This window comes from Nematostella vectensis, chromosome 1 (genome assembly GCF_932526225.1).
Source record: "Nematostella vectensis chromosome 1, jaNemVect1.1, whole genome shotgun sequence".
NCBI lineage: Eukaryota > Metazoa > Cnidaria > Anthozoa > Actiniaria > Edwardsiidae > Nematostella > Nematostella vectensis.
In genome coordinates this window covers 17,149,313-17,164,061 of record NC_064034.1, presented here as the reverse complement: position 1 = coordinate 17,164,061, position 14,749 = coordinate 17,149,313, and the positions used below count along the sequence as shown (strand labels likewise).

General features: G+C 41.1%; 1 protein-coding gene across 2 annotated transcripts; it reads right to left on the bottom strand.

Annotated features, from left to right (window-relative positions):
• Nucleotides 1-555: 555 nt before the first annotated feature.
• On the bottom strand, nt 556-14,699 carry LOC5507587 (mitogen-activated protein kinase kinase kinase 1). Of its 2 annotated transcripts, XM_032376288.2 has the most exons (16): nt 14,453-14,699; nt 14,199-14,298; nt 12,393-12,455; nt 11,789-12,028; nt 10,621-10,734; nt 10,010-10,283; nt 9,512-9,605; nt 9,271-9,406; nt 8,454-8,660; nt 7,687-7,808; nt 6,896-7,193; nt 5,638-6,384; nt 5,245-5,388; nt 3,590-3,884; nt 2,791-3,065; nt 556-1,272 (listed from the first exon to the last, which is right to left on the bottom strand). In XM_032376288.2, the coding sequence occupies exons 1-16, from the start codon at nt 14,578-14,580 to the stop codon at nt 1,126-1,128; spliced, it is 3,384 nt and encodes a 1,127-aa protein (XP_032232179.2). In that variant the 5' UTR covers nt 14,581-14,699; the 3' UTR covers nt 556-1,125. The 2 variants fall into 2 exon arrangements, with proteins under 2 accessions (XP_032232179.2, XP_032232180.2); XM_032376289.2 differs by lacking the exons at nt 11,789-12,028; nt 12,393-12,455; nt 14,199-14,298; nt 14,453-14,699 and adding an exon at nt 11,154-11,222.
• Nucleotides 14,700-14,749: the final 50 nt, after the last annotated feature.

Below are 14,749 nucleotides of genomic sequence, written 5' to 3'. Positions count from 1 at the left end.
AGTAAGCCGGTGATACAAATTTTAATAGTATAGTCCAAAAGTTGTCAATCTTCGTATGAAAATGCTAAGATCTTGAAAATGACCCGTATTTTGTCAGACCCGTACCCAGGACTTTTATTGTGTGAGATATTGCAAAGGCACAAAAAAGGTTTGTCGAATTTGGCTACATACCAGAGTGATCTATTTTGTGCTTTATAGTTTTTCTATAAATAGCACGTCTATTGAGAACCGAAAGTGGACCTTCCGGCCGTTGTGGGAGGGTGCGTTCGCATCCCTTGCACCCCCCCCTGGGTACGGGCCTGTTTGTTATTCTCTCAAATCATCCAAGCAAATTTGTTTAGAGACAAGAAGCGACTGTTTTTTTATTTAGGGCCCACCTTAGATCCCTGGGCCGGGTTCCTAGAAAGCAGGTTAACGAAAGCATGTTAACGAAAGCAGGTTAACCTTTGTTCTAGAGATTACGCATAGAGCTTCAAGTGGCGAAAAAAGCAGAAAGCGGTTATAAAGGTGGAGTAACATGAAAGATTGGGAAGAAATGGTCTTTTAGTACTCAAGTTCTCATTTGATAATTTTATTTGTAACGCAATTGCCAATATCTTCTGTCAACTGAATTACAAGACTTGAAATAGATAATAGATTCCTAGTGTTCAAATAATTCATCCTTTGGCAATATTCACAACAAATATTATATAAAGATCTCGCTTGTATAAAAAGCTTCACATCATATTTATATCATAAAAACTGATTTTAAGTCTTTCCTAAATCATGATTCTTGAATTAATCAAAGTGTACGGCCGTTCGTTATGAATTAGACGACAGATAAAAGTAAAACCTTCATCACAAATCTTTTTATCTTAAAATATATACACATGACGTGTTTTGGATTGCTTTGTAAAAATACACCATGTGGTGTAGCAGGGAGAGGGGCATCTACTCATAAAACACCCTGGACTCCCCCTCCCCCCACCACCACCACAACCACCACCACCACCTCCCTTGATTCGACAATGAGTCGTTTCCCATTACTGCGAAGATGCTGTAAAAGGTTTACGGCCGCCGGTCCGTCTCTGAATTCCAAGCCCCCCCCCCCCCCCCCCCCCTTTCCTGATTCGCTAATGAGCTGTTTCACATTATAGTGAAGAGAGGATGCTGTAAAAGGTCTACGGCCGCCGGCCGGTCCTCGGGCTTGGATTCTAGGCATCGCAATACGACATCCCGTACACCGGGGTTTAGATGCTCGGGGATGTCGGGTGGCCCAATGGCGCAGGCGATCTGGTAATAAAAATGAAAGGGTTCGAGTTTTTTTAACTGCTAAGTTATAATCTACAGAATACACTTTGAGCTTCAAGTGGCGAAAAAAGTATAAGGTTAAGTTGTATAAAATCATAATAATAATATTTATTTATAAAGCGCTAGAACTATGTGTACATATTCTAAAGCGCTAAATAAAATGAAACAGAGAAAACAAATATTACAATATAGGAATGAATAATCGGCAATTAAAAATTATCACACATAAAAATTGCTAGTGTAGATGCTAACAAATATAGTTGTCAACTAAAACTTGTCAACTAAAAATTGTTAGTGTAGATGGAGCTTAATAGCAGCGCAACAGAAGCCTTTTGAAGCAATAACAGGTTGACGCGGGAAATGGATTGCCAGGACTCGGATGATAGAGAGTCAATCCAGAGAAAATATCAACACCAGACAATAGTCCTGGTCGTATTGTTAGCATAAAGGTGGAATAGTGTGAAAGAGTAGCGTTATCCAAATGCAACCACCCATCTACAGGGTGGATCAAAATTTTGTGCACTTTTTAATTTGGGTAAAAATAGTAGGATGACAAGCGTTTATACTTTATTGTAGTGCGTGGAAATGAAACATCAGAGTAGCCACCCTTATTTTTTATTAAACTTTTTATGCGCTTGAGTGAAAACGTCCTTGAAATGTATCCAATGTATCTACTGATACATTTTGCCAAGAGCTGAGGTGCCTATTCAATTATTTTATCGTCGTCGGCTGTGGATCACTGAAACAGTCAATGGTTAATTGGGTGGTCATCCGACCTTTTCTATGGAATTTGGCAAGTTTTGCTGGCAACATTTGATAAGTGACATTAGTTGTGTGAACAGAAATTCCGTTTTGTATGAATGTTATGTTTCGATTCGAATTGAGGACCTTTAATCTGTTGATTTAGCAGAATCTTGGACATGGGAATTCCTCGAATCTCCTCGCTTATATTTTGCTTTGCTTAAATGCAGGTCTTCCCAACCTGGTTAAGTCAACAAAATCTTGCCAGGAACACCACTCCTTTGTGCAGCGCTCCGACTTTTGGGAGTTTTAGCTATTTTCTTACTATTTCTCTAAATGAACAGCCTGGTGACCTCAAAATTGCTGCCTGAGCTTTAGAATTTTTCATTTTTTTTTCTAGTTTTCGTTTCCTGACGCTAGTGAAACCTCCGCAAATACAACTCACTTTTCATATCGACAACAAAAGGCGTGAAATGTGCATTTCTGACTTCGCACGCGTGCAATATTTGACGGGAAAAAAATAAAGTCTTCAAGATCTTAGTGCTTCTTTAGGAATATAAAGGGACATAAAGGAGAAACTGAATGTCCTTGTGAAGGAGTGTAAAGGATGTGCGAACTCGGTAACTCGTAAAAAAGTGTAAACACAAGTATCAATGCGTGCTTTAATGGGTATCAAATAAATAAGGAAATGAGTGTCAAGAAAACCTTGCCTTATTTGGAAAGGTGCAAACAAATAAAAATCTTCTTGTAAATTGATACCTTAAATATCAGAGCTAAGTGATTCGAATGCTCATGCGCATTCCACGGTGGTTTCCCTGTGGCCATCTCGATTAACACGCAGCCCACGCTCCACACGTCGCAACTCCGCCCATAGCTCTCGCCACGGAGGACCTCAGGGGCCATGAACGCTATGGTGCCAAGTAGCTGACCCTGGAACTCTCCAGCACCCGTGATTTGAGTGGCAAGACGAGCGGCGGCGCCGAAATCTGCGATTCGGATATCTTGTCCGGTAGAGTCCACGAGAATGTTGGCACCTGAGTGAATGATTAGTTAATCATGGAATAAGGTATGTATAGTCGCAATCAATAGCACCAGAATAATCAAAATACATCTACAATTTCTGAATAACATAACATTGTTAGAAAACAAAAAGCATTGATCGGCCAAATTGAAAAGTTTACCTTTGACTCCAATATGGAGAACATAAGTCCATAGTATTACAAGACAGACACTTTCCCACATCCCTACCACCCTCTCCTGATTTCTCATAGTGGCAAAGGACAATGCCATTAATATCCCCATGGATGATCGTCTAAATGGCGAGAAATGTCCCTAGTACCTGTCACACCACACCCCATCCCTTCCTCCCCCTTTCTCCATTTTTGCCCTCCCTTACGGTCTTTTCATGGTCCATGACGGCAAGGCGCGTTACCCTAAGCACGACCCTTGTGTAGGCTGTATCAGCCATGCCCTATTACTTCCTCCCTGCCTGCGTCCCTCTCCCCCATCCAGTCCCTCCCTTCCCTTCATGATGGTCCATGACGGCAAGGCGCGTTACCTTTAATATCTCTATGCACGACTTGATTCTCGTGCAAGTACGACACGCCCTGCAGGATCTGACGGAGATATCGGATCAGGATCGCCTCCTCGAACGGGCCGTACTTTGACAGGAGCATGGAGATGGATCCTCCGGCCATCCACTCAAGGAAGATGTTGAAGTGACCAGTGTGGCGAGTGGCTCCGAGGCATTTAATCAGGTGTGGATGCTTGAGGCGAGCAAGAATCGCGATCTCATCCATTATCGTCTGACAGACCTTGTCCTGTTCACTCTTGGAGTTCCGACAAAAAGACACCTAAAGAAAAGAAAATGAAGAGTAAGTAACAAAATATACATCATGAAGGTTCTAAAAAAAAAAGACGACCGTTGTAGATTATTTCAGGCTGTCCAAAACGATAACATTTTAGTGTATTGCCGAAGGGGTAAGTTGGCACCTTTGGGGAACATCAGTCAGGGGGGCGCAAAGACGAGCTTCATGCCTGATTTGTTTACAATACAACACCATAAGAGCTCGTGCATATCTCATTTTAAAACGGCCGATATTCTTTTATTACAAGTGGCCGGTACAATATTTTAGGTATGATATTAAACTGGCCAAATGTAGTAATAGAATACTGTAATGAAGAACAAAGTTTTTTTGCAACTAAATGATACGCACTAGATCATATCGTGTTGCATTGTAAACAACAGCTCACGCTTGACCCTCGTCTTTGCACCCCCCTGACTAATGTGTGCATTTCCAACACGCTCTCGATTTGCATACCGCTGGGTGGCGTAAAATTGACAACCACCACCAGCACGAAAACACAACCCGAGATAGTCCCACAATAAAAAAAATTCCCGTCCCAAATAAGCGCTTCTATGCAGTGTAGCCGATCATAAAAGTTGTCTAAAGGACCGAATTTTATCATTGACAAATATCTCTAAAATTCCACGGTTGATTGTTGAAATATTACGAAAAATGTGTTTTTATTAGTTTTGCGGAAAGATGTTTTAAAATGGTAGCGTTATTCAAAATGTTACAACTTTCTTTCTATTGAACATAGCCAAACCAAATTTGGTATGAGTTATTGTACACAATTGGCGGTTATATTTGCAAAAACTCGGGTAATAAAGGCTAACATGAATGCTTTTCGAACAGGCTGAACTTCGCCGTCAGTTTAAAGTGTCGAAATTCTAAATATGCATCTAACTATTTTTCCCTTCCACAGATTTTTTATAACCTTCACAGAGGCTGTATCACCTCATATTGAACTGATTTTGGCAATATCGTCAAATTCTGCGTCAGTTTCATATAAGTGCAAAAAAAATGTTGTTTACTTTTTTAAGTGCTACTACATTATTGCGTGTTAATACAAATACAATTTTTAAACGTGTGCACTCTCCATATATTTGGTCGTCTTTGGCAAAAAGTCTAGAGCAATCGCATAAACATCGACGTTTCTGTGCGAAGTTTAAAATTATTGATGTGCTCAGTTTGTGATCTGTTGATTAACGCGCGAGCGACCTAAGTCGCCATCTCATCATTCTTTGCATCCGCTTATTAACCCAATTGATGTTTCACTTTCAAAATGAATCTACGTTTTTGGGTGGCTAATTTGTGAATATAAATCCGTTATAAAAATAGAAAAAAAGGGTTTAACTATCAAACAGACCTGCTTGACGGCCATGAGTGAGCCCGTCATCACGTCACGAGCCCCGTAACACGAAGAGAACGCCCCCGTGCCCAACAACTCGCCCTTCTTCCAGTGCACGTTCTCAAGATACAAGTGCTTGGTGTTCGCAGCTTTGTCCAGAGACTGTGAGACATAACAGAACACAATGGAGTTAATGGCGAGAAAGTAGTAATAGAAAAAATGAGAAATAGAGTGAGTTATCTTTAATAAAAAAAGTAAAATAGAAAGTCTCCAATAGCAAAAAAAAAAAAACAAGCACAGAAAGCGTCCCTTTTCCATCATAAAGCTTTGGTTATTCGTTTTCTAAATTGAATAAAGACAATAACAAAGGTGTGGCTGAGCAGAGCTCTTTAAGTTTACAAGGCTGTGTACCTCTGGTTGCGTGTAGACGATGACCATCTCATCTTCCTCAGGATCATTGGCATCCGGCTGGAGGCTACGAATTTTCTGAGGACCCCTCTGCAAAGCAGACAACTCCATCGCCTTCGCTAGCGCAACTGCTTCCTCCTCCTCAATTATCTGTTGACACTTCCCTCCCATCACAACCTTTACCGGTGGAAAGCGTGGGGACTCCCCTTCCGAGCGCGTCCAGTCCAAAGATTCCACATCCCGTGTGGGGGAGGGTGGGGGGCTGTGGAGAGCAAGATGGTGTGGCCGCTGCAAGGATTCCACTATCGACTGAAGCAGCTCGTTGTCGGATAGGTTATCAGTCTCATCATCGGTGCAGCTTGCCGAGCAGCACCCCCTGTCCCGAGGGCGTGGCAGCTGCAGACAGTCGTGCCCATCAGAGGGTCCACCTTGCACGTCATCCGCAAGGACTGTACTCGCCTCACTGACCGTCCCCTCGCTATCACTGCTCTCGAGGCTGTTGTTCCTGCGGGCAAGCGTTGCGAGTCGACGCTGCAGAATGCTGCGCTGGGAAGGCTTTAACTTGGAGACTAGTTTCTTGATGTGGACGAAGGCGGACGGACAGCCAGCTGCGAGGCTTGTGCAGCATGTGAGCACGGACACTGCGAACTTGGTGACTTTGCTGTGAGAGCACTGGGCTGCCAGGATGGCGAATTTCATCACCGACATCAAGCGAGTCGGGTTATCGCTGAAGATCTCGGTGCCGTCCACCTATAGACAAACAGCGGCGGGAACGCACGTTAGAAAAAAGGTTTTGTAGTGAGAAGGACACGTTGGAAAGGTAGATAATGGTTGATGGTTCAATTAAAGGAAAATAATAATATGTTCCTGTAAAATGGAATGACTAGTCGTGCTACCATGTTGGCAACTGACTAAAAGATGGTTGTCATCATGGAATTGGTATCTTTTAGGTTTCTCGAGAATTTGAATTTTAAAATCAGTAAGTTTTGTGGTTATGTGGTTTGTGTTCTGTTTGTGGTAGTACATAGATGATATCAGCATGTTAAATAAGCGCTATAGAGAAAGATATTGAGCTGAGGAGGCCGCGGAAGTATATGCATAGATAGCGGGAAAACAGACAAAACAGGAATCAAGAGATGCCAACGTTTCGGATTTTACTTTTAATTCTTCATCAGGGCGCTATAGAAATGCATTTAGTAATTTATGGTATCTTGGCAAGCAGCCCCCTATGAAAATCAATGAATCTTGGCAATCGACCAACCTGGTGATGATCTTGTAAGATGACCCCCACACTCTCATCACTAATCGCCGGGTCGCCCCCTCCAAGCTGGAAATCCTCCACGTACTCATCCAGCAGCTTGCGCAAGAAGTACAGCCTTCCCAGCCACCAGGGCCAAGTAGCGTACTCATGTGCGGTGGTCAGGATGCATGCCAGCATGAAGCCCAGGCCGCCCATTGGCTGAATGCGGTGATCCCGGAGCATGCGCCCTAGTGCGAGGTCGCCAGACTCATCTTTGCAGAACTCAAGGAGCACTTTCATAGATAATGCGCTGATTCGTCTGAAAATAGAAACCAGATAGCGTTGAAGCCAATGTCCTTGGCATAGCGAGAACCCTAGCAACATGTAACTTTCGTAACCCCCTACCCCTTTTCCCCAACATTTCAAACCTGGAGATGGACAAAATACAGTGTTTGTACGAAAGAAGAACGTGCAAATCAGCAATCAAAGACAACCCCATCCCCCTAAACCCCATTCCCTCGTTCAGGGGAGTAGTGTTTTCAGGAATCACATCACACAATAATACGCCAACAGTATTTTTTTCAAACTCTGCAGAGGAAATTGGAAATTCCAGGAATTAAGAGGGTGGAGGGGGTGTACAAGTGCTACAAGAACCCATTTTCTGGAGGAAAAAAGGTTTTTCAGGCAAGCACTGTATTGTTAATCTTGAGTGGGAATTCTGGGTGTCCTTTGTGAAAACTCCCTTGATAGTAAGAGTGAAGATGTTTCCTAGAACAGCACACAGCACTTTTACAGCTCATGTACATCTTTACCTATTCCCATCAGAGCACTTGGCCAAGATGGCTTCCACCACAGGGTGAAGGTAGGACTGTATAAGCATCTTCTCATCACGTGAAGTGTAATTCGTGTGTGCAAGCATCACCCGTAATGTCCTCTGTGGGAAAGAAATGAGGGAGAAATCTGTAAATATAGGTCATTCCAAACCCCATTCAATGCTTTCTTTATTCCAAGAAACAATCTATTAGCTTCGATGACAAAACACCAAAAGTAATAAAAAGACAAATGTATTGGATACAATGATATGTTGTTTTAAAACAAGGGAGGATAAAAGGTGTAACAGATAAAAAATGGCCTGCTAAGATGTTTTTTTCTTTTTGGGCAAATCTGTCTTGCTTTATTTTTGAGCATGCTTTTCACTTTTATACCCAGCTTATGTGCGGCCAGACAAAATAAGGATTATGGTGCCAGATTATGATACATCACCTAATTCTGTATGAAAAAAAAAACTGGGTAAAAGCTTTTTTGTGCAAGCAGAGCCGTAGCAGGCCTCGAAATATTGGGGGGGGGGGGGGCACAATACAGAAACATTAAGAAAATATTGGGGGGAGGGGGGCACAGCCATGCCCCTACTGGTCATTTCCTTGTAATTTTTGAAATTATTGAAGGGGTACATGCCATGAGTGCCCCACGCCCTGCTACGGCCCTGGAAAGTGGGTGGGTAGGCTATTACAAGCTAACACCAGTCTTGCATTTACTTAAAACTTTCGGTTGGAAATGTAATTCGGGGCATTTAACATACCAAGGCAGCGACATAAACCCTGTAAACCGGGTCCCCACACATCATGGTCAGCAGGGAGCAGGAGGCCTCCACAGCAGTCAGGTCCGTGAGGTTGGAACCCTCATTCCGCAAGTAGGAATAGATGTCTCTGCTAAGGCGGCGGAGGGCAATCTCCCGGATGTTCCACTCCCGCGAGAATAAGCATGATACAAGCTCTTCCCCAAAAGCCTGGAAGGAAACAGAGGTTGTAATGAGCAACTTCAGATATGCCGCTATGGAGTTTGTATACCAATGAAGTTAATAATGTGCTGTAGCTAAAGAACCTTCTATTTAATGTACACATTATAGCATTTGCTATTATCAAGATGTAGTGTGTATTGTGCTATTACTCATACAAGCATGTGTTAATGTAGCCTTGTGTAGTGGAGTTAAAAGTTCGAACTAAGATCACAGATGGATCTAGTCAATCTGGCATGATTGAAATTCACTCTTACAGTGTTTAAGCCACTGACAATTTGAACCAGCACTAATTGGCTGTACCTTCAGTAATGACAGCCTGAGAAGCACACCATGACAGCTCAATTAGCCCTCCCAACCCCTCACCCCACCCCAAGAGGATCTCCACCTCCTCCCTCCCCCTACAAGAACCCCAACAACTCAAATAAGATAGCTTAACAGATTTTATAAAAGTAAATCTCAGTAATTCTATTGCACTGTCATAATAAGCCTTAAAACTTTAAAATCGTCTTCGAGGCAATGAAAAGATACTGTTTTATTCCATATGGAGCTTATTAAAGCTTTTATGGTAGAAACATTACACATCAGAATTATGTCTTACCTGAACCCAGGGCCTTGCTAAATCTACTTGCCCAGTGGGGATTGGGTTGGAGTGAGGAAGAGTAATGACTTCGCCTGGTTCAAGAGGGTTTGGTACATCAGGAGCACATGGTAAGAATTTGGGACCAGTTGGGGACCTGCAAGTATTAGAAAAATAAATCCTGTCTTGGGGTTCATTATAACATTTACATCTGATTTATAATCTGCCTCCAATATTTATAGCTTAAACTATGTTGACCAACCTGTCGCTTAGAGATTTTGCAGCTTCAGGAGGCAGTATTCTACGACACAAGGGGCAGTTGAGTCTTTCCTTTCGAAGTCTGCACTCGGCGGCCCCTAGAACCAAGAACAGCATTTTTGCTGAACCATTCAATCATACAGTATGGCCTTCTTTTTATATCCAATCATGTGCTGCTGACACCTTGCATAAAAAAAGTAGGTGTTGCAAAAAGGTGGCACAAACAATTCATGATTTACATCTTTAAAAGGATAGTAAAGGGTGGGAATCAGCAATAAAAAAACTCTCAAGACTCCCAATATTTACAGTATATAACACTAAAATTATAGTCAAGTCTTGGTTTGTTAGGTGAGCAACATACATGTTGGTAAAGTTAGTTGCAATTTTAGTTAAAAAATAATTGAGTCATTTAATTAAAAGAGTCCAAAAGATTGTTTTTGGCCAAAAGAATCACAAAATTGTCTAGTCGTGAAAATTTCATGCACTAAGTTATAATAATTACAGATCTCCATGCAGTGCTGATGAAGTGTGTTGTTGCAGCCCCCTGTGCAGCAAGTCAAACTCTCCCCCTCGACCATCTCCAGCAGACAGATAGGACACACTTCCTCATCCTCCTTGCCAGCAGCCGCTGCTGCTGATGATGATGCAGCGGCCTCAGGTGTGGATGGAGGTGGGGTCACCCTCTGGGGGGACTTGCCCCGCCCTGATTTACTGCTACTGTTTTTGGCCAATCTTGAATTAACTCTGGCATGAAATCTTGAAAATAAGGTCTCCACCTAAGGAGAAAAAGTAATAAGAGAGCTTATTATTGATGAAACATTGTGACAAAGGCATGATAAACTTTTGGGGAAAAATGATTTCTTAGTGGAGATTATAATAATAATAATGATAAGAATGCCTATCAAGATGTTCTGAAAAATGCACATTATATCACTCCCACATGAAAATTATACCTTACAAAACAGTATAAAGCTTCTACTATTTTTTGTACAGTATTCTAAACCCTTTTTAAAAGAATTCTGAGGGATGATGATTACAAAACTTGCAAAACTAAAAAAAAAGAAATTAGTTTGGCTTATACAAAAAAATATCTACACACAATCTACAACTCACCTCAAAATTCTTCAAATTGCTACTCCATAAAATAGGATCATTTTCTCTAACTTTAAACACTCTCAGCATAACAAAGAGTAGGTGATTACAGAAGGATTTAGCACATGTGCACGTCTGCAAACAAACCAGACAAAACAAGCAATTAGAAAGTATATAAACAAGAAGGCTCAAAATTTGTCACAAAGGTGCAATTTTAGTTCAACAGTGCAAATTCTATAGTTAAAAAAAATTGGTTCCAGACAGATTTTGATAATTTCCTTTGCAACAGACATGGCGAATATTATCTACATTTTGCTTTTGTGTTCTAATCTGGTTTATTGCCAAAAGGGGATTTTTTTTAGAAAATGCAACACATTTGCTTAGCCCCTTCTGAACAACAATAACGATAAAGTATTAGAGACTGATCTCACCCTCAAGTATGCTACAGAACTTGGGGTCCTATGATGACTTTGAACTTGTGACCAGGGGGATCCCCCCAATCATAAAAAGAGAGTAAAGGCAGATTGATCTCACCCTCAAGGATGCTACAGAACCTGGGGTCCTATGATGACTTTGAACTTGTGACCAGGGGAATCCCCGGCAATCATAAAAGAGAGTGAAATGAAGACTGATCTCAACCTCAAGTATACTACCGAACCTGGGGTCCTATGATAACTTTGAACTTGTGATCAGGGGAATCCCCACCAATCATAAAAGAGAGTGAAATGAAGACTGATCTCAACCTCAAGTATACTACCGAACCTGGGGTCCTATGATGACTTTGAACTTGTGATCAGGGGAATCCCCACCAATCATAAAAGAGAGTGAAATGAAGACTGATCTCAACCTCAAGTATACTACCGAACCTGGGGTCCTATGATGACTTTGAACTTGTGATCAGGGGAATCCCCACCAATCATAAAAGAGAGTGAAATGAAGACTGATCTCAACCTCAAGTATACTACCGAACCTGGGGTCCTATGATGACTTTGAATTTGTGATCAGGGGAATCTTCACCAATCCAAAAAAGAAAGTGAAATGAAGTGAAATGAAGACAGATCTCACCCTCAAGTATGCTACAGAACCTGGGGTCCTATGATGACTTTGAACTTGTGATCAGGGGAATCTCCACCAATCATAAAAGAGAGTGAAATGAAGACCGATCTCACCCTCGAGTATGTTACTGTACCTGGGGTCCTATGATGACTTTGAACTTGTGACTAGGGGAATCTCCACCAATCATGAATGAATTTGGTCCCAGTTGCTGCAGCAAGTACAGTCGGGCTCTAGTGGCCTTCTCGACCTTTTTACGGATCTCTGGTGGGACTTCAAACAAAGGGGAGGAGCTACGGGACACACCAGCATTGAACGAATTGGAGGGTGAGGTTGTACGTCGACGAGCAGGTGGTGGTGATGCTGGTTTTGAGGCCTGTATAAAATAAACAATCATGTATGTGAGATTGGTGCATTAATATTAATAATAATAAGTAAATAAAAACTGTTGGAAAAGCTTGGCTTCTTCTGATGTTAACAACATATCAATGCAGGGTAAAAATACTTGTGGATAGTTGAGGAAAGTTAGTGGATAGGCTTCTGAGAGAAGGGGGTGTTTGTTACCCATTTAACAGGCCATTCCCTCTTTGTTTCATGTCTCTCATCCTTGCTCACAGTGGTACTCAATGGCTGGTCCTTATACTTACTAGGTATGCGCAGTGTCAGAGATGTCTGAAGTATAACATCCAATAGCCTGTGCACATACATACAATGGAAATGACATTTCAAAGGAAGCATACCGTAGAAGTGCCCTGTTGGGATGGTGGAGCTTTGGAAGATCCTGGGGAAGGAGGCCTTGCAACCTGAAAAGATTAGATCTAAGCTACAGCTAAACAAGGACACAGGGTGCAGAGCACACAAAAAAGTAAAGGGGACTAGCTCCGTACTCAATACGGGTGTCCTACAGCATAGCACTGTACTACAATTGGTTACTAAATCTCTGCAGTCCTATATGTCGAATAAACATCAATATTTCCATGAGATTTCCTCTTTTAGCTTAGAAAAGGTAACATTGCTGAGAACACCTTATATTTTTCTCCATGACAGATTTACGTGCAAAAATGTTTTATCATCATTGTCAATACTAGCGATTCAAGGAAGAAGGTATATTTTAAGAATTTTTGAGTTTCTTAAAAAATAATCCTTGTTTATCCTTATTGGCATTGCAGTTTTTTTGTGTGTTTAGGAGATGAGGGTGAGAAAATACCATGTTTTCTGCAATAAGAAATACTAGTTTTTATTATACCGCTATGGTGTTACACACATCTTTGTTGCTTGATTAGCAAGCTTTACATCTTTTGCTTGGGCTGTATGGGACTTATGGAGCCTTGAGTTTTTTATCATATCATGGCCTCTGAGTGTCACTCTTAAGCCCATAAAATGGTGGGAAAATCTTCAGGTCCATAAGTTTAAATACAGCCAATGCATTGGTCAAAAAATATTATTTAAAAATAGTTTTTTGGTTAATATGAGATATCTTATTTTTCAAGTAATGTTTGAGTATGCCTTGTATACTGAAAATATGTTTTGTTATTTCATTAGCACTAACAATTAAGAAAAGCATTAAATTATTGGTTTAAATCCTAATCAGTTTTTAAACCCTAATTTGTATTCATATTCTGGCCTGACACCTAAGTCAAATGTGATTATCACAAAATAAGTGATTCTGTTTCAGTTAAAAAAAAAGAACAAAGAATTCGAATAATAAAAGTTAAATTTTCAAGCATTGGCTTTATTACTTTCATATATTTCTAACCCAAATTACTGCTGTTACAACAAACGGGCACGCGACCTTTGACTACAACACAATTCCTGCTGTTAATGTTACAAAAACAACGAAAAACAGTTATAGCATATTTCGTGCATCTACTATCTGTTCAAATACATACTGATAACCTTTCTTCCGTGGTATTAGCTTTTTATCTGTTAAAAGTCGAAATGAGTTCACGTAGGTAAATCTGCAACTGAGGCAGAGAAAAAAAAACACCTTCGCCGGTACGAAAATCGTAACATACAATTAGCAGAAGTGCGAATATAACATTTTTATCATGATTTTGGAGAAAACAGCTCGAAAAATTCACTTTTTCTCAACCAGAAAACATAACCGCTAGCAAGTGGATCTCGAGTGCTTGAAGCAATTTCCTGTGCATTTATCTCAAAGAAGAACTGATCACATGAATAATTTATTGATCGCACGTTCGTTTGATTATTATTACGGAAGGGACAATCCCTTTTCGTGCTGTATAGCCTTGATACATCATGTCATGCTAAGAATCGGGGAAGAGGATAACATGCGAAAGAATTCAGTTTAGACAGGCGTACAGGGGACGAGAATCGAGTTATTCGTAAATTGAGTAGCATGGTCCTACAATATTTTTTGATATGCGAAGAAAGGTTCGATCTTGTTTACAATTTCCGACGCTGTTGAATTCAAAATAGAACTTCAAAGTACACGCAAACCCACAATAAAAGAGAATGCTTGTTAGTAAAGCATACAAGCTAGAAAATACAGACTATCTATGAGTAATCAGGTTTATTTTACTGACCATAGGCTGTGCTTTACGCCTCGTCACTAGATCTTTCTCTTTCTTCCATGAGAGTGTTTTCAATTTTTCTTTCAGAAGCGCTTGTTCCTCTAAAATAGGCCTACAACATCAGCATAAACATGCATCAAATGTCATATGTACATCACCAGTTGTTTATTTATCTTGCCAATGAAGAAATCACAAATAAGCACAGTAAATCTTAATCACAACATGGCTACTGTCGAACAAGATGGCTCCGGCTGAACTTCACTTACTTTGCAGTCTCCGATATTTTTACGGCCGTAGGTTTTTTCTCTGATTCAGCTTTACTCGGATCGCTGCCTTTACTTCCTTGTTTCTTCCACTGTGGAAGGATACTGTCTGTTGGGCTTTGCGTTGCCATTGTTTCCCAACATTTAGACGGGTTAAATCTCCCTCCACATTCGGGAATTGATATTTCTGGAAGGAATTTCGTTTGAAGCGTGTTTGGCGGGAGAACAAAACAGTGGATGACATCACCACGGACCAATCACATCCAAGGCATTAGTACACGACACACTCGACGCTCCGAA

What these genes read in the sequence shown, in the direction of transcription:
- LOC5507587 (XM_032376288.2), bottom strand. Translation starts at nt 14,580, where the DNA reads ATGGCAACGCAAAGCCCAACAGACAGTATCCTTCCACAGTGGAAGAAA. An exon ending in AAGTCATCATAGGACCCCAG is followed by an intron (nt 10,735 to 11,788) that starts GTACAGTAACAT and finishes GTTTGTTTGCAG; the next exon opens with ACGTGCACATGTGCTAAATC. An exon ending in AAGTGCTCTGATGGGAATAG is followed by an intron (nt 7,194 to 7,686) that starts GTAAAGATGTAC and finishes TTCTATTTTCAG; the next exon opens with ACGAATCAGCGCATTATCTA.